This window comes from Amblyomma mixtum, chromosome 2 (genome assembly GCF_055824585.1).
Source record: "Amblyomma mixtum isolate Tamu chromosome 2, ASM5582458v1, whole genome shotgun sequence".
Lineage (NCBI taxonomy): Eukaryota > Metazoa > Arthropoda > Arachnida > Ixodida > Ixodidae > Amblyomma > Amblyomma mixtum.
In genome coordinates, this window is record NC_143013.1 from 130,910,337 (window position 1) to 130,930,204 (window position 19,868).

A 19,868-nucleotide genomic window follows, 5' to 3' on the forward strand; every position below is an offset into this window, starting at 1 on the left:
TCGTTCAGACTAGGTTGATGGGCCTCATGGAGCAGGGCGAACTGTGACCTCAAGAGATGGTCGGGCTCCGACATCACTTGAGTTAGCAGGAAGGCATGCTCCAAACCAAACACGACTTAACTGCCTCGACATCTAAAGATGCAAAGCGATCCTGGTGCTAGACTTCACGAACAGTTTTGACAACGTAAAGGATGAGGTGGTCTTGGAAGTACTGAGCAAGATTAACTTAGGTACCAAGACATATTGTTACGACCAGCGGGTGTATTCAGACCACGACGGGCGACTGAAAACCAGTCGTGTCCACTTGCCGAGCACGAGACACACATCCACCTCGTTCTCCTCATCTTCTGCGTAGTCAACGATGCCGACCAAATAGAATAAGCATCGCCTCTTCATGGGCGTCACACTCCCTCCTACCCAGCCGAAGCCCGCTGGGCGAGTTAAAAAGCACCGCGCGAATGGTAAGACTTCAGACGGGCAACATGAGTCACTTCAGTTCGTGCAGAACGACGGCCGCTTGCAGTGCGACGCGCTATGCGGGAGTTGAGCTCGCTGATTGTGCTCAATAATAACATAGGGTCCATCATAGTGGCACAGCAGCTTCTGGGACAACCCTCGCTTTCGGACAGGCCGCCACAACAAGACTAAATCACCAGGGCTCTAAGTGACGTGACGGCGGTGGGCATCGTAGCTCGCTTTGTACCGATCTGTGGAGGCAAGAACACGAAGGCGGGCAAGGCGCCGGGCCTCTTCGGTGAGACGAAGTGTCTCGGCGATGGAGGGATGTTCATGAGGCTCGGCAGAAAATGGTAGTATGGTGTCCAGGGTGTAGGGTGCGGGGCGAGCATAGAGTAAAAAGAATAAAAAGAAGGGGATGAAGCAAGTAGTCTCATGGCATGCGGTAATCAAAGCGTAGGTGATTAACGGCTGGACGCTGTCCCAGTTCTTGTGCTTTGAGTCAGCGTACATGGACAGAATATAGAGTGAGGTTGTAAAGGACAACCTCTCTCGCTCCAAGCGCACATGGACAGCATGATAGTGATCGTTCGGTTCGTGCACTCGGTGAGCCCATTCGTCTGGGGATGGTAAGGCGAGGAATGGCGAAAATGTGATGCGCAGGAACGGACAAGCTGCTCCTCGACGTCAGCGGTGAACCGCCGACCACGGTCACTGATGATAACTTTTGAGGGCCCATGGTGGAGAACTATGCAGCGCAGCATAAAAGAGGACACATGATACGCTGTAGACGAGGGTAGGGCTGCGGTTTCGCAATACCGAGTAAGGTAGTCAAAGCAAACCACTATCCAGCGGTTCCCATGATAAGATTTCGGAAACGGGCCCCGGAGATCTATGTCCACTTGCTCGAACGGTGCCGCAGGTGGTGTCACAGGGTGAAGCTGACCAGATGCAATGCTAGTCGGGTGCTTATATGGTTGACACTGAGTGCACCGCATCTTCGGCCAATAGAAGCGCGCCTGGAGACGGTGGAGCCTGCGTGCCGACCGAAGATGTCCAGATGTAGGGTCGTCATGCATGGCCTGCAAACCAGAGGTGTACAGGCTCTTCGGAACTACCAGGAGGAGCGCTGGCCTGTAGAAGAATAGTTTTTCTTTCATAGGAGACCATCTCGCACACAGAAGTGGTTTGCACCGGAGGTGTCTTCAGCCTCCGCGAGGAGAGACCGCAGTGTTGAACCTTTCTGTTGTTCCCTTTTGAATGTGGCGAAATAAGGAAAATACGGAGACACTTACGCGACGCAGTGGTCGAAAGTATTGATGTTAGACTCCGATGCAGGAAGGGGTAGCCTCGACAGACAGTCCGCGTCAGCATGACAGCGACAACTCTTGTAGACGACTGTGTAATCAAATTCTTGTAGCCGGAGAGCTTACCGTGCAAGGCGCCCGCACGGGTCACGAAGGTTAACGAGCCAGCAGAGGGCATGATTGTCGGTGACGATGGTGAACGGGCGTCTGTACAAATAGGAACGGACGCGCTGCGTGGCGAAGGCGACCGGGAGGCATTCCTGCTCGGTAACCGCATAATTGCGTTCCGGCTCACTGAGCGAGCGACTTGCATACGCAACAACTTGATCTTTGTTGTCGCAGCGCTGAACGAGCACAGCGCCGAGACCAACACCACTGGCGCCGGTATGTATCTCTGTGGGGACGAAGGGATCGAAGTGGCGAAGTACAGGGTGGGACACGAGAAGGAATTTAGTTGGCGGAAGGCGGAGTAGCACTCAGGGGTCCACTGGAAAGCCAAATCTTTCTGAAGCAGACCTGTCGGGGGTATGCGATGTCAGCAAATATATCAGGGACTCTCTAAGGCCGCGCGGTCTACGCGGAGATTTCTCGGTAAAGCCGCGGGCTCCGCACTCGGAAACATCTACTAAGCAAGCTGGAGACCAGGCGGTAGGTGACTATGGCATAGGTTCTAGGAATAGCAGGGGAGAGTTATTAGTAGAGTTTGCAGATATAAATAAATTACTGATCATGAATACCTTCATCCGCAAGCGAGCAAACAGGAAATGGACGTGGAAGAGCCCCAATGGTGAGACTAAAAATGAAATACACTTCATACTGTGCGCTCAGACTGGCATCGTAGAGGATACTGAGGTCCTCGGAATGGTCCGTTGTAGCGACCACAGAATGGTATGGTCTCTCATTAGCTTAGATTTGTAAAGGGAATGCAGGAAATTAGTGAAGCGGAAATCTATTAACGAGTTAGCATTAAAAGGGAAAGTATCCTCTACATCCCCTTTAAGGATTTTGCTGCAGAACAGATTTTCCGCTTTAACTAAAGATGACGACCGTAATGTTGAAACAATGAACAATCGTCTCACGGATATCATAACGGAGTGCGCCGTAGAAGTACGCGGTTGGATGGTTCGACAGGATACCGTGAAGCTATCTCAGGAGACTAAAGATCTGATTAAGAAATGGCAAAGCATGAGAACGTCTAACTCCATAGATAGAATAGAAGTAGTAGAGCTGTCGAAGTTAATAAATAAGCGCAAGGTAGCCGACATCAGGAAGTTTAACATGGCGAAAATCGAGCATCCTCTAAAGAGTGGAGGTAGCCTAAAAGCAGTGAAGAGAAAACTAGGCACGGGTAAAAACCAGATGTATGCGATAAGAGACAAAGAGGGCAGTGTCATTATCAATATGGATAAGATAATTTAGGTAGCCGAAGAGTTTTACACAAATCTATACAGTAGCGAATGCAATCAGAATGTTAGTGAGGGAGGCAGCAGAGCACAGCAATGGGACATGCCATCAGTAACGAAGGAGGAAGTAAAGAAAGCCTTAGGAGCTAAAAACGCGCCTGTGTGCTCTGCGATGTCCGCGCACGTTAAATATCCCCAGGTGGTCGAAATTATTCCGGAGACCTTCATTATGGCACCCCTCTCTATCCTTCTTTCACTCCCACCTTCTTCTCTTCCCTTACGACGCGGTTCGGGTGTCCACCGAGATATGTTAGACAGATAGTACGCCATTTCCTTTCGTCAAAACCAATTTTCAATTTTTTATCATCTGGAAAAAGCAATCGGGGTCTTTCCTCACCGCTACCCTTCTTCCCAACTCTTGTGGCAAATAAAGTTGTCTGTCTCTCTCTCTCTGTCCGCACACCTACGAGGCAAAGACACATGGATCGCAATGGGCTCCACAGCCCAAAGGCGATTGCCATATGAGCACGTGGTCATACCGTATAGCTTGAGGCATACAACCACGCAGTTGAGTTCGGTTTGGCCTCGTGACGCATTCAAGATGATTATGTCATCCACATTAAAATCAGATGTTGTACCTCGAGGTGTCGAGCACTCGCTGTGAAAGGAAATTCACCGTGAAAAACATTTTAAGCCTCGCCGCCGAAAGCAGAATCCCTGACACCTGCTTACATGGGAATGCTCGTGAATGTTTCCTCCATTAGGGCCATTTTTTTTTAAACAAGCTTTATGACGCTGATTTATGGTATCCTGCGTGCGCGTTGCACCTTTTTTTTCTTTTTACAGCCATGCATCGAGGTGCTCCGAGTACAGAAAAGACCAGCTGGGACCGCTCCGACAACAGAGGCGCACGCATGTGAACGAGAACACCCGAGAGCGTACCGATCCGGGGCGGCTCTGCACCTGCGGCTATTAATGGGAATACATTACCAGGTTATGTCGGCGGCTTACTGTCATCAAAATCGTGTCTGCAGCGATTGTGCAAAACTATAAAGAGATATCATCTCAAAAGTGGTTACAATCGAAGGAGGTTGATGTGAGGATGCGGCGCAAAAATTTAGATACCGATCAGATCATTAGTTAATTAATTAGAGCCAAAAAATGGGCGTGGTCGGGCCGGAATGGCGCGACATTTGAATCGTCGGAAGTGCGGTGTCACGTAACACACCATGTGATGTACCACGTGATTGGCCCGCGTGAACGGAAAGGTGGGCGGAGCCAACGCGCGGCGCGCAATTTGGTCGAAATGAATACCGAGGTGGAACAATGAGGGCTTTGGAGTGAATCGAAATCTAATGAATAATAACAAATTACAGAAAAGCCAGTAGCAAATGAAGATGAATTAAGGTCCATTAGATTGAATTCAAGTGAATCAATTATAAATTAAGTTGGTATAATGCGGCTACAACGTGACTTAATGACAGAATGGAATAAATTCAAGGTAAATCAGAGTAAATCAATCGTGAATTAATTGTGAATTAGTGTAACTTAAATGAACCAATTCTGAATTAAATAGATTAAGTGTGAATAAAATGTGTTAACTGTGGATTAATTTAACAAAACTTCTGTTTGGGCTAGATGGTGCATAGCTTTTTTTTAAGTCAATTTAAGCGCACAAGAACACGCACACAAGAAGACGAAACACACAAGACAGGCGCCATTAATTGTGTCAAAATTGTGGATTAATTGTGTCGAAAATCGCGAATTAAATGAACAAATGTAAATTAAATGCGTATTGATTATAGAATAAGGAGCATTAACTGCGGTTTAAGGTGAATTATGTGATTCGATTGTCAGACGCGACGTCACAATAGACATAGAGGAGGCAAAAGGGAGATTTATAGGCGGCGAGGAGGCGTCAATGCTCTCGCATTACTCCAGTGTGGGTTTCCGCTGTGCCCTCTAACGTTTTTGCAAATATTGGCGGAACGCCGCTTGCCGTTGCGGTGGGGCGTGCGTCTGATTTGAAAGAAATGACAACCCCCGAAAGCAGGCCTCCGATTCTAAAAACGGCGGTAGGCGCTGATGCGCGCACGAGTGTGTACTGCCGTGCTGCCATCTGCTCAACATGAGAGAAAGCGCAAGAAGCTTCGCCTCGAAACTTTAGAACCGCCGTTAGAGCGGTATAAGGCCGTAGTGACGCAGGCTGGGGCGTTTCGATTCATATTTCATGCGCGTATTTGCTTGCTGTGAGGCAGCGCATTTGCTCGTAGTCCTGAACATGCAGCGCTGGCAGACGAGGGACAAAGGAGAGACGACACACACAGGGCGCTGAACTAACAACTTTTATTCCGAAGGAGGGCGATCCGCACGTTTTATATCGAACCCAAAAACCCGTGATTGTAAGGCACATGCGCAAGTCAAGGCAACTAACAATATCACCAAAAAAAAACAGGGTAAGCGCGCAGGCACGTATTGACCCACACAGTACATAAGCAAAAACAAAAGCAAAAAACCCAAGAAGGATTCAGTCATTCTGGTCGGCCAGGTGCCAGGTACACCCCTGCGGACACAAACAGCAAAGATCGGCAGTGAAGGGGGCAAGGGGAAAGACATAACAACAACACTTGGTGAAAAAGGGAGATTACACGCGCCAGGGAGTCCTGTGCAGCTTGGTGATCACATAGATAAAAGATAAAAACGATAAAATTCAAAAGGCAACGATGTGAAAGAATTAAAATCTCTAAAGACGGTGTGAAGACGCACTTAAAAGGAATGAACTGAAAGGGTGGTTGAAATGGGCGAAGAATTGATAGTCTAAAAGCATGAGATAAAAGCCAACCGAACAAACACGGCCTAAAAAGATGCGATGCAAGCCAACAAGGAAAACGGCTAAAAAGTGGGGATGAGGGTAAACCATAAAATTGACCTAAAAGAACAAAGATGGCTAAAGATAACAGAGGAATGAAAGCTAGAATAAAAGAAAAGAAGTAGTATCCCCAAAATATTAAAAGAGAAGTGGTGAAAGAGCTGGGGGGTGACAATGAGCCGCGTAAGGAACCAAGGCGCCAAGTTACAGTGACTGGGAAAGGAACGCAAACTCCCTTTCCAACAGGGCTACTCAGGGCGTACTGACGCAAACGTCTTGTTGCTTGTTTATGAAACCTGCCTCAATTATTTCCCGAGTGAGTTGGTTGCTGCTCTTTGCGAGAATTTTTCTTTTTTTAAACATAGGAGGGCGCCGGCGACAAAGACTGCAGTCACGAACGTGGACGGCTAAGTTACTGGAATTAGCTTCGTGTTCGAGCAGTCTCTTATTAATACATCGACCAGTCTGGCCGATGTATTCCCTGCCGCAAGACAAAGGGATTGAGTACACGACACCAGTGCTGCAGCTCACGAAGGGGTCACGGTGCCTAACGGGGCATTCGAAATCTTTTTTACCGGAACCGTTCACTCTCCTGCAGAGTCTAGAGAGGCGGTGAGGGGCTGAAAAAACAACGTCCACTCCTACTTTTTGTCCAATCCTTTTGAGGTTGTGGGAAACTTAGTGTACGTAAGGAATAACAGCGAGTTTCTTGTTGCGTTCCCTGGCATGCGACAGGGGGGCGTTTGTACACTGCATTTTCTTTAACATTTTTTCAGCTACTGAGACTAGAGAGAGAGAGAGAGAGAAAAGGACGGAAAGGCAGGGAGGTTAACCAGGCGATGCCCAGTTGTCTACCCTACACTTGGGGAGGGAACAATGTGGAAAAAAGGAAAAAGAACAGCAAGGAAATGAGTTTTCTAAGTGTCCAGCGACCACTATGTCACAGGGGCAGAGGGCGCGCACTGCAAACTTAAAGATTATAGGCGGGAATACAACCCCGAGTCCCTTAAGAAATTCAGGAGCGCTTTCACCGCTTTCCTTTGTGAGGAAGGTTGTGTCCAAGGCCCCAGAACGTTGGACTCTGTTAAAGGACGCGAGTCCAAGCGGTGCAGAGTAGCAATTAGGAAACCGCGCTCTCGCTCAAAACGAGGGCAGTCACAGAGGAGGTGTCCGATGGTTTCGTCACAACCGCACTGGTCACACGCTGGAGAGTCAGCCATTGCGATGAGATGTAAAAGCAACGGTGGGTATCCGGATTGACTCAGTCTTTGCACCTGGTTCCGAAAACTAGTTTCCTGACAGAGCTCACAGGACTTGGTGAGCGCATTGTTCAAAGCCGACTGGACTATGTTTCGCTTAACAAGCTTCGAATGTGCGGAGTCGTATGGTGCCTTACAATCACGGGTTTTTGGGTTCGATATAAAACATGCGGATCGCCCTCCTTCGGAATAAAAATTGTTAGTTCAGCGCCCTGTGTGTGCCTTCTCTCCTTTGTCCCTCGTCTGCCAGCGCTGCATGTTCAGGATGTCAAACCAACTTGTCCAGCAGCACACCCTGCTCCTGCTCGCAGTATCTAACAGCTGAATAAGCCAGGTGTAAATAATGGTCATTCGTAGGCCTGTTAAATAATTCTAAAACGTTTAGTGTAAATGTCGCTCAAGTGCGCCAGTAACCGCTGAATAGGTTCTACGAGGTTTCCTATCTTAAGCTTGGAAAAGTGAATCCTTTGTACGATGAGATAAACAACTTACCCGTTGCGAGTGTGAGAGACGCTGCGAAAATGGAAAAGGCCGCGACGCTTTGCTGGAAATACAAAATTGCGACAGTCACGAAAATGTCGGTCCCCTTTCATTGATTCCATGTTGCCAACATGGTTCGCCTTTGCTAAATTGTTATAGAGGACGCCTTTTATTCATCCTCTTTTTCGTCAATGATCATCAGTGATGAACGCTATAATTTTGGCAAGAACTTCTCTGCACACCAAACAGTCCTAGAGAAAGTACCCGTGGTCATATAATCCACGTTATTAACAATCAACAGTCGATAAATGCTGAAACAAGTTCATAGAAAGCAGAAATCATTCCCGGACACAATTCACGCGGAAACATAAAGCTTTCATGCTTCGCTTTTTTTAGTACCCTATGCCTTGGTTAAACCAAAAGAACAACGTGTGTGAGGTGTTTTAAGCAAAGATTAGATAATTGCGACTAGAAGCTTTCATGGCAAAAAGGGGACCGTCTTGTTAAGAGGGACTCGTACGGAGAGGGCAATTAATTTCTCCAAGTTATTCAGCGAACTTTATTAATTTATGTAAAAAATACTGTGGTCTGTTTTGTTAGAGGTAATGCAGAAGCCCCAAGTAAGTACAGTCTGCTCACATCGTGAAGTCGCACTCATATGCGAAGAACTTTCTCGATATAAACGAGATATCGCCGCTGTAAACATGTTCTATTTTTGACATATCCTACGTAACATGGGATATTAAACTCGAAAAAGTAGTTATGATTTATTTAGCCCTGGATGCACATTGTTGATGGAATGCAACCCAAAGCACAATATTCCGATGGAAAAACACCAGCCAAAAAACAGACAAACACAGGAAAATGAGAGGAAGTTAGGAAAGAGACTGGACTACCAACATTTTACTCGACGGAAGTGGGGTCAAATATACACAGGGCACTCGGTCACATGATCATCACTCAATCGCCATCTTATCAATCAACCGTCAAGGCAAAGAAAAGACCTGAGATTACAAAGCCCGTATGCACCTGCTTTCATCAAACATTGTCACAACGCACCGTGCCTAATCCCAGCGAAAAAATCTTAGCAAAAGAAGTGCAAATATGAGCCAGGGCTTGAAAGTATCAGGATTCTAGGCAGGAGTGGCGATAAGGTGACGCTTCAGGTACTCGAGGCCTTTCATGTTGCAAAGAAAGGCGATGCTTGCTGCAGTGACTTTTATGTTGCACTGCGAAGTAAAGAACTTGCCTTCATATAATCCTTTCTTTAATCAGCACTCAATAGGGAGCAGCTGCAGTTGAAGTGAAGATTAGTGCCGCCTGTTCTTTTCTTTTAGTTGTTGTTTAGAGGCTTCAGGGTTCTTTGTTGTTTATTGTTGTATGTTGCTGTTTTTATGGTTTTATTACTTTTTATTGTTTTCCGACTCTGCTTTTGTAAGAAATCTTGACTCTGCTTTTGCTATGATGTTTGTGACACTGCTTTGTGACACTGTTTTTGCTAAGATTTTTTCGCTGGGATTAGGCACGGTGCGTTGTGACAATCTTTGATGAAAGCAGGTGCATACGGGCTTTGTAATCTCAGCTCTTTTTTTTGCCTTGATGGTTGATTGATAAGGTGGCGATTGAGTGATGATCATGTGACCGAGTGCCCTGTGTATATTTGACCCCACTTCCGTCGAGTAAAATGTTGGTAGTCCAGTCTCTTTCCTAACTTCCTCTAATTTTCCTGTGTTTGTCTGTTTTTGGCTGGTGTTTTTCCATCAACGTTAAGCACCAACTAGCCTAACAACGTGTTTTACAATATTCCGGCCTTTTGCAGTAGAGGGTTAGGTACAAAACTAAATACTTTGCTGGTGAGGAAGATCATATCGCCATTCATGAACAACCAGGTTCACACCACCATATTCATTTACCTGCACACGGTTGTCAGTTATTACTGGCATCACCAGTAGATTTTGTAGCCTTGACCACACGTTCGAAGGCGCAAGTGCATAGCGGTTCCAGCGTTTTTCACTAATGAACCAGAGATTTTCTGTTTGCTTTGAAGTTGCCGAAAAATATTTCGGTTAATTGTTCCTCGAATACCCGGTGACGAAGCGCTGTTTTAGGAATCGCATTCTCACTAACTAGACCCAGTCTTGAGACACTTGCTCAGTCATACTTTTCTTACAAAACAGAATTTAGGTTGGAAAGATTCAAGTACGTGTGATCCATCCCATTCCCAATTGGTTATTTTGATGCACCCTTCGGTTACCTGTCTCTGTTGTATAGGATTTGCTTTCACGTTATTGGAGGAATGCCCCAGTCTTATTCTTGCGATACGCCGTGCACATCTAGAGGCCTTTGCATTCGTCATTGCAATTTATATTGATCGAAAAGTATTCCCGACACATCTTGAAGCGCATTTCGCCTTTCGTAAAGGAACTTCCTTCAGTAGCATCTAATGCTGCCTTTTGCACGTTATATAAAATTTCCGAGGCGTGCAAGCTTCGTCAGTGTCAAATATTTGCATTTAGTTTGTAGTGATAGCTGTGTCCTGATGCTGGTTTGCTTTATTCACTCAGAAAATTTCTGGTTCCCTGTGCTTCATCTGCTTCCAAGCGACGCAAGCTCCTAGGTTAGGTCATCGCAGGCGGGTGTTGAACATCTTCCGTACCGTTTCGCGCCTCTTTTGTCAGCAGCGCACGGGTCTCAGGCCAATCGCAGTTTATTTAAACGTCGAGAGCTTGCCAAAAGTAACCGAGCAACAGTTTCTTGCTTCTCAAACGTATAACGGAGCATTTACAGCAGCCCTAAAGACCGAACGGTGCCATAATGCAAGGACAAGGTCTCTCTTTTCTTTACACAGAATCGGAGCTCAAGGGCTGCCATGAGTGCTTTGCTACGCGGCTAAGAAACAAACCACCTGTGCCGGGTTACTTTTGGCAAAGACTGTACACATTATATCTATTGCAGGAATGGCGTGGCGCACTCTAAGACGATTCCTAGATGGCGGCAGCAGTCATCTATAGCACTGGCTAGCTCCTTCGCCTTTTGAAAGGTCATCTTACGGCCGATTCTGTTTTTTGCTGCTGGGCTGATCACCTGCCTACTCTCGCCGCTTGAGGATTGTCCGGCTTCAGCCGCTGGTCTGACCTAGGCAGCGCACTCGTTTTCCTTTACTGCCTTTGGCACAAGAGGCGGCGGTGATTTCCGCCCCTTCTCTTTTATGTTTTTTTGTCTTTTTTAGGCGTCTCTCATAGCCTGAGTCCCTTTGGGACGTCAAGCCCCATACACCAAGCAAAGAATAGAAACAAATATCTGCCGTAACCGAGAGTAGAGTAAGCATGAAATGTTTACGGGCATAACACATTGGTTGCAGACGGTAGTAGTCAAAATCTTGAAAAGGGTCTAGTGTTCAACACACCACACCACACCACACTCTTCTCGTTGCATCGAAGCGATCGCCTGCAATAGTGCGGGCTTAGGTGGGCAGCCGCGAACCATGGCGGCCTTGTCGCTTTCGGGAGCGGCCGCATAATCATGGCGTTGTCGGCAGGCGCCAGCAGTCTTCTGCTGTGGCGTATCACTCGCAAAGCGATCGCTTTCCGCATGACGCTTCCTACCTCTCCTTTCATCAGGCTCCATTGATCGGCTTAAGCAGCTGTGACGGTGGCGGAATTTAAATGCAGGATGATGCAGAAGCGTACGCGGACACGGCGAGACGTAGGCCTGACAAGAATGTATATGCAGCGCGTTCGAATGCTCCGCGAGCGTGTATACATCTGCCTGCCAAAGGGGAAACGTCATGAGCTGAAGGCCCAGCGGCCGGTCTTTTACATGCGTGAGTTTGGGACCGAAGCGCCATCCTTGGGGACGGCGCTGAAGCAGTTTTTCCGCCAAAAGTCATTTTCGCCCTGGAGCTCCCCTCTTGCTCTAAGCGGCCCTCTCTCAAAGCCCCTAACAGATCACGTATGAGTCTCGTTAAATCTCGCACGGTGCCCGGATGTTCTCGTTTCAGTGCCCGGATGAGTGCAATTCAGTGCCTGGATGTTGGCTCTCGGTCTCGGCGTGACGTCACCACACTGCTGACAACGGGAGCTAAAAGCATTTCATGCTTAATAGAAAAACGATGCTGCTGAGCTCGAGCCGCCACCGGTTCGAAACGCGTTGCGGCCTGTATTATGGTAAAGGTCTTTTTCTGATGGTTGCCATCCGTACTAAGAGTTGTGGAACGTTTGTAATTTCAGGTTTGCTGCTGTTTCCGGACAATTTTAGCTTTGATTTCTCTAGAATAGAAGCTATGGGATTTCATGCCTAATACGCAATGACGAGAACAGAAGCGTAAAGTTCTCTCCAATACAAAAGACAGCAACCAATGTGCAAAAAAGAAATTTTTTGGTTATTTTTCTACTAACGTTGCAAATGTCTTTTTCATATTACCTGGGAATAAGCAAAATAGTTAGAAAAAAGGAAGAATCACAGTTCTCATGCATAGTTACGGTCTGATCAATATTTGAATTTTGAAACTTCGTTCTGTTTTGTATTGCAAACGCCTGTGGTGTCAGTTATGAATGGTTAAGGCTAAACGTACCTCACTATGGTTGTGGCATGGATAGTGCAGAGGTACTAAGCCTACAATAAATTCCGGGGACCATGTTTACGGAAAAGAAGTCCCGTTCTTCTTACCGTGCCCTGGGGCAAAGGGTTTGAGTGTGGGACATCGCCCGACCGGGAATTGAGCATTCGGACCCACAAACCACACAAGGCATCTCTAGAGTGTCCATCCGCTTTCGCGTTGGACAACGGGTAAACGCCCGACAAATCCGTCTCAGCAGATGGCGACCTTCTCTACGCCTGGCTGTCTAGGCTGTCCCCCTAAAACGCTAACAGAGGTTGCACTTACGATGGTCGTCTCGCTTGTAACACGGTGAGAATCACGCGAACTTCAGATTTTGTCCCGCTGTGCTTACCGTTAAAAAGATGTACGTCGCACATGCCGTCGTGGAAATGACGGTGTTGAAGCGCATCCGGATGTACTGTGAGAAAAAAATGCGAATGATTGTTACTTAACTCGTATTTCTTCTTTACGGCCGCCTTAATGCTCTATAATATATTCAACAAAGGAACAGAAAGAGGTTTTAACGCGCACATGCAGTTTACTAGAACCACGCAGACATAATTTAAACACGCCCCGCCGCGGTGGCTCAGTGGTTACGGCGCTCGGCTGCTGACCAGAAAGACACGGGTTCGATCCCGGCCGCGGCGGCTGAATTTCTTGAAGGCGAAATTCTAGAGGCCCGTGTGCTGTGCGATGTCAGCGCACGTTAAAGAACCCCAGGTGGTCGAAATTACCAGAGCCCTTCACTACGGCGTCTCTCATAGCCTCAGTCGCTTTGGGACGTTAAACCCCAACAAACCAAACAATTGAAACACGATTAACAAAATTGTGACATGTCAAACTAGGACTAACGCACTTCATTTTTTTTCAATCCCCGAACCCTAGCACAATGGAACAAACTACCACGTGGTCGAAATTTCCGGAGCCCTTAACTGCGGCGTCTCTCATAGCCTGAGTAGCTTTGTGACGCTAAACCCCATAAACCAAACCAAACTACCATCAGAAATCGTGAACATATCATCGGTCGACTCTTTCTTGAAGGCTGTGAGTGATTATGCGGCATAACACTTGTAAACAATGCTTCTCATTCGCGTACTGAGCATCCCCTAGAGTTTTTGTGTGAACCCTTTGCAGTGCGAAGCTCAGCATTTACTTTGTATTTTCAATTTTTCAATTTTGTATTTTCAATGGCTGCTCTTGGGTTGATGCCAATGAGTAATTACTCCCCTATTACAAATTTACTCCACCTTGGGGGACTCCCCTAACCCTTTGACCAACACTGTTCCCACTCCGAGTTATTGATCAATTCGCTCTCGCCCTATCATAAGCTTGCGACGCGATTTTGTTTTGGGATGTGTTGCAGAGGACGCTACAGAAAGATTTTCTCCTAAATTCCTAGAGTGTGCGCTACCTTGTTGTTTCCCAACCTGACTCGAACCCCTATGATATGATTCTTCTGATTAGACTTCACAGCCTTTGGAAAACGCGCATGCAAGACCGCAACGTTGAACCTGTTGTTTCGCCCAGAATTTACTTTAGCCGAATGTTGCTGCAGGTTACGGACATTTACAAAAAATTGGACTTTGTACCGGATTGGTTTCCTCTCCTGATGCGCTGTATATCCTTACAGGCCTTTTAGTTATAAGTTACTATTATGTTTCCGCCACGTAGCGCCTACCTAGGTGCTCTGTAAATAGTTTTTTTTTGTGTGTGTATACACACACATATATGTATATATATGTGTGTGTATACACACACCTATATGTATATATATGCTTTATATACAAAACCATGGAAATAAATGCCATGAAAGAAAAAAAAAGTCCCGGTTAGCTCAGTTGGTAGAGCGACTGCTCCGGTGAAGCGGTGGTCCCAGGTTCGAACCCCGGACCAGGACAAAATTTTTTTAACTAGGAAGTTTCTGAGAAAGCTGTATAGCTTTCCTTTGTAACCGTATGGCTGCGCTTGGGTGGATGCCAATGAGTAATTACTCCCTTATTACAAATTTACTCCACCTTGGGGGATTACCCTAATCCTTTGATCACTTTTTATTCTTTTTATTGTCTGTCTTATGCGCGCATATTGGATAAAACAAATTACAATATTATAAAAACTCCATTAAATAGTGCCTTCAAAAAACCAAAATTTACTTTTTCATTTAGGCGACCTTTTCTCTCATTTCAGTTATTTTTTAAAACGACGTTCCTTGCCTCGGGACATAAAGGTTGTGTGCGAGGATAGTCAAAAGAAAATGATAGTTAAACAAAATAAAAAGGTTGCTCATTCTAAAGAAGCCGTGCAGTAAGCGATGATGCGGCCCTTGCATCCAAGCGGCATATGACGATGGACTGTCGGGCGGGAGACTCGCTGCCGCCAGGTGCCGGATTCTCGTCGGCTTCAGCGCAGGGCAAACCCAAAGCTAGTAGAGGATATCGGCCTCAGTATTCCGGGATTAACCGACTAAACACCCAGAGAAGGGATATAAGCCTCGAAATTCAGGACACTTTCAGTTACGGCAGGAGTGAGGGAACCTCCCCTGTGGATCCCTCCCTGGCACGGGTAAGAGCGCGTGGGACGGTTACCGCACGCGGAGGGATGAGAGCACGTGCGAGTCGCAAGAGTTGCTCCTTTGTTGTTAAAAGGGAGTGCTGGTGGTACCAACTTTATTTTTTAAGCAAGAAATTGGAAGAAGGTCGTCAAGGGTGTGCTTCTACTTGCCCGGGAGCCCACGGGCCTGGTGTTCACGAAGAGCTCTGTCCATTAGCCATGTTTTGCCAGCTTCTTGACCAACTCGCAAAGCGGCCTATAATGAGGAGGGAGATCGGTAGGATATGGGGGCGCTGCCATGGGTTGCGGCAATTCCCACAGGTACTGTATGAGGGTGGCGTTCGCTGCCCCACATGTTGAGAAGAGTGGGAGGGTCAGGGCAGCGTGGTAGCTATGAAAGAGGTAGGGTGAGGTGAAGCCGTATTTTACAGTTGCCGCCAGACCGCAGTGTATTTTGAATCTAGTGTACGATGAGCATTGCGGTGTTGAAGCGGCTTTTTTGTAATGTGTGGTGATTTGGTGATATGCAAGTTGAGCCCGTGAGTTAAGTAGGCAGGTAGGTAGGTAGGCAGTTCGGTAGGTATGTAGGTTGGTAGGTAGGTAGGTAGGTACGTAAGTAGGTAGGCAGGTAGGCAGGTAGGTAGGCAGGTAGGTAGGTACGTAAGTAGGTAGGCAGGTAGGTAGGCAGGTAGGCAGGCAGGTAGGTAGGCAGGTAGGTATGTAGGTAGGCAGTTGGCAGGTATGTAGGGAGGTAGAAAGGTGCATAAGTAGGTAGGCAGGTAAGTAGGTAGGTAGGCAGGTAGGCAGGCAGGTATGTAGGCAGGTAGGCAAGCAGGTAGGTAGGCAGGTAGATATGTAGATAGGCAGTTGGTAGGTAGGTAGGTAGGCGCATGCAGGTAGGCAGGGAGAAGGCATGTAGGCAAGTAGGCAGTGGTAGATAGGTAGGCATTTAGGTAGGTGGAAAAGTAGTCAGGTAGGCAGGCTGCTAGGTAGGTAGATAGGCAGTTAGGTAGGCATTTAGGTAGGTAGGTAAGTAGGCAAGTAGTCAGGTAGGTAGGCAGATAGGTAAGCAGGTTGATAGGTAGGCAGGCAGGCTGGTAGGTAGGCAGGTAGGTAGGCATGCAGGTAAAAAGGCAGGCAGGCAGGCAGGCAGGTAGGTAGGTAGGTAGGTAGGTAGGTAGGTAGGTAGGTAGGTAGGTAGGTAGGTAGGTAGGTACGTAGGTACGTAGGTACGTAGGTACGTAGGTACGTAGGTACGTAGGTACGTAGGCAGGTAGGCAGGTAGGCAGGCTGGTAGGTAGGGAGGTGGGTGAGCAGGTAGGTAGGTAGGCAGGTAGGTATGTAGGCAGGTAGGTGGCCAGGTAGGTAGGTATTTAGGTAGGTGGCATCATATAAAATAAGGTGCCGAGATTTTAGTGATTTTGTATTGGAAGTACTCTGAAAGCACAAAAGAAGGAGCAGGGGGGCAGCCTCTAGGGAAGCTGATACAACCATAACGATGTCTTTGATGGTTGTCGTTCTAGACACATATTAGTGGCGATCCTACATGCATTAGAACAGTGTTAGCTCAGCGGCTAGGGTTGAGGGGAAACCTCGACATCGTAGTTCCTATTCACGGTGGGACGATGTTCAGGCAAGAAATATTTAGTAGTTGTAAACAACTATAACGAATTAAACTACCAAACAAGCATTACTTCCTGCTCCAAAAATTATCGCTCCTTGGTTTTTCTAAGAACTTGGTCCATATTTCTAGATTTAAAAGAAATGACCACCGACACGACACGCCGACTAAGTCGCGAAGTTTTCAGTAACATACGATGTAGTGAACTTTCTAAACCATACCATTTAGTAAAGTGACTTCTGCCATTTAAATAAAAATGATTTTGGGAGAAAGGCAGTCGGGCGGACAGCATGCTCGGACGCATTTCTTCGGTTGTTATAGCCTTAATTATACAGTCAGAATGTTGGTATCTAACCAAACAACTACCCCTCGAAAGCCTAGTCGATACCAGAGTTGGAAATGTGTCAGGAATGCCTGTGTTTTTTATTTCGCGTAAACTATAAGCCGCTGCGAAGAATATAATCGTCACAAATGGCGTCATCAAAAAACGACGACGACAGATGGCGCAACCTGTACGTCTGACTACAATGGCAACCAGTTTGAACAGAAAACAATACAGGGCGGACCAACCGAGAGAAAAAGCCCACCGAGCGAAACGACGGACCGAGAAGTGCCCCAGTCAGGACTGAAACTCTCGCTCAAGGCATGAGCTCTTCCCACGAGTGAAAGTGACAGGATAACACGAAATTCGTCTGCAGATTTTTGACGTCGTCAACATAAATGGCACAAGGCGCTCGGAGACCGGAATTATGCCGTACAAAATGAGTCGGGAGAGAAACTTTCGTGGACAGAGGGCTGACACGTCCTCCTACCACGTGTTTATTTTCTGCTGTCAAAGATTCTCTCCTATAATTTTATGTATTTATTTATTTACAATACTCTTTCGCCCTTGCGGGTTTTAAAGAGCGGGAAATGAACACTTAATACAAATTACACAAAAATCGTTTTTAACCTCCGCTGAAAAGTTTAAACTGATTGGTTCCTTGGGAACTCCTGGGTATCAAAACTTGTTTATTCGACAATACTTCGAAGGAAACGTGCAAATTTTAGCAATACTTTGATTTGAGCTACTTGGTTGTAGCATGACATGTTTACGCAAAAGGCGTACTGGCGCTAAAAAACGAAGACAACACACACAACAGGACAGGACTGGCGCCAACTTCCAACTAGTTTATTCACAGAAAAAACCACTTAAGAACCACACTGCATGCAAAAAGATACAGACAAACCAGAAACAAGGGGTGATTTAACAAAGATTCACGTGCCAAACGGACCAAAGGAATGATTATAACGCTGCAAGAGACCCACTCAGAAACCTAATCTCTTCTTCTGACAATGACACAGATGGCTTGCTTATGCAGATATCGCCCCTCTGTTTGATGTAATAGGCTTCTGTTATTTCACGCTCTAATCTGTCTTTTGATCTTGCAATGAATTTGGTGTTCTCAAAACCAGGACGGCATTTGCAGCTTTTGCAGTGAGTGGCCATGTGGCTGCCATAGCCATTTTTTACAGCAATCTTGTGCTGCCTCACTCTTTCATTGTAGCACTGACCTGTCTGGCCGATATATTCCTTGCCGCAGCTTAGAGGAACAACATACACAACATCAGCCGTGCATTCAGTGGCGCAAATTTGGTGTTTCTTTTTGCACTGCTTAACCTTTCTTACTCTGTTGAAAGTGCAAACACGTGACAGCTTGCAGGGAGCAGAAAGCACCACGTTGAAAGCACCACGTTGTTCACGGAATCACCACCGTGAACAACCGACAGTGGTGATTCCCTATATTCACCGGCTTTCGCACAACCTGAAGAAAGTGGCCAGCAGATATAAGATCAACGTGGTGCTTTCTGCTCCCTGCAAGCTGTCACGCGTTTGCACTTTCAACAGAGTAAGAAAGATTAAGCAGTGCAAAAAGAAACACCAAATTCGCGCCACTGAATGCACGGCTGAAATTGTGTATGTTGTTCCTCTAAGCTGCGGCAAGGAATATATCGGCCAGACAGGTCAGTGCTACAATGAAAGAGTGAGGCAGCACAAGATTGCTGCAAAAAATGGCTATGGCAGCCACATGGCCACTCACTGCAAAAGCTGCAAATGCCGTCCTGGTTTTGAGAACACCAAATTCATTGCAAGATCAAAAGACAGATTAGAGCGTGAAATAATAGAAGCCTATTACATCAAACAGAGGGGCGATATCTGCATAAGCAAGCCATCTGTGTCATTGTCAGAAGAAGAGATTAGGTTTCTGAGTGGGTCTCTTGCAGCGTTATAATCATTCCTTTGGTCCGTTTGGCACGTGCATCTTTGTTAAATCACCCCTTGTTTCTGGTTTGTCTGTATCTTTTTGCATGCAGTGTGGTTCTTAAGTGGTTTTTTCTGTGAATAAACTAGTTGGAAGTTGGCGCCAGTCCTGTCCTGTTGTGTGTGTTGTCTTCGTTTTTTAGCGCCAGTACGCCTTTTGCGTAAACATGTCATGCAAATTTTAATGTGCGGGCTCTTTGTGTCAAAGCTAGAATTTCATGAGGATGTTTGTACAGGCTGATATTTGTCTGGGAGGGCGTAAATACAGATTTGGTATAGACAAGGGTTGTAGATCTGCTCTGTCGAGAAGCTCTGTCACCCACTGCATAGACCCCGCGAGAAAAAAGTTCAAGCATTTGCACACAGCACACTTACCTCGAATATCGAACTGACTCCAAGTGTGTAAAGCACGGGCACAAAGATGCTGCTTGCCAGCGGGAAGAGCAGCAGGGGCGGCACGCCGGCCCACATGACGTGCCAGCCGTACGCGTAGAAATGCGCCGGGAACCCCACGAGCCCCGCCGAGGAGATTAGTGAGGCCACCGCGGAGGCGGCCAGCGGAAGCACCCTGAGCGTTCTACTTCCCAGGAACACTTCCTTCGTCGTGCTTCCGGACGATGTCTTCCGGAAGGAGAAATACAGCCCGACTGAAAGGTTTGCGGCCAGCAGAACGCCGAAGATGGCGTACTCCAGCGCTTGCACCATTCTGGGAGCCTCTGTGTTCTGGATGGCCTGCAAATATGACGCGAATGAAGTCATGAAGCCGGAAGGCTAGAGTTGCCCTCGTTACAGTCTTAGTTTAATTTCTTCCTAGCACACTGAAGACCTATTTTGAGAAGGATTGTGCGGTTACGCATGGGCGATGATGCTGGGCCATGACGAAGTGAGCTACGGAGCTCTCGATAAGCTACCCCGAAACTGCCACCTTTGTCCCCTGGAATATTCTAATTCTTGCTGGCTGGCTGGTGAGGCGCTCAGGAGTGGAAGGTGGCGAAAATTGTACCAGTTCTGAAACCTACGAAGC

General features: G+C 47.0%; 1 protein-coding gene across 1 annotated transcript in view; it reads right to left on the reverse strand.

Annotated features, from left to right (window-relative positions):
• LOC149360913 (sodium-coupled monocarboxylate transporter 2-like) overlaps positions 1-19,549 on the reverse strand; it is an 85,636-nt gene extending 66,087 nt beyond the window's left edge. Inside the window, exons 1-3 of the mRNA XM_089567954.1 lie at positions 19,220-19,549; positions 12,727-12,792; positions 7,787-7,838 (exon numbers count right to left, since the gene is read on the reverse strand). Coding sequence (XP_089424080.1) covers positions 7,787-7,838; positions 12,727-12,792; positions 19,220-19,549 — 448 coding nt within the window. The remainder of the gene's footprint in view (positions 1-7,786; positions 7,839-12,726; positions 12,793-19,219) is intronic.
• Between the last annotated feature and the right edge of the window lie 319 nt (positions 19,550-19,868).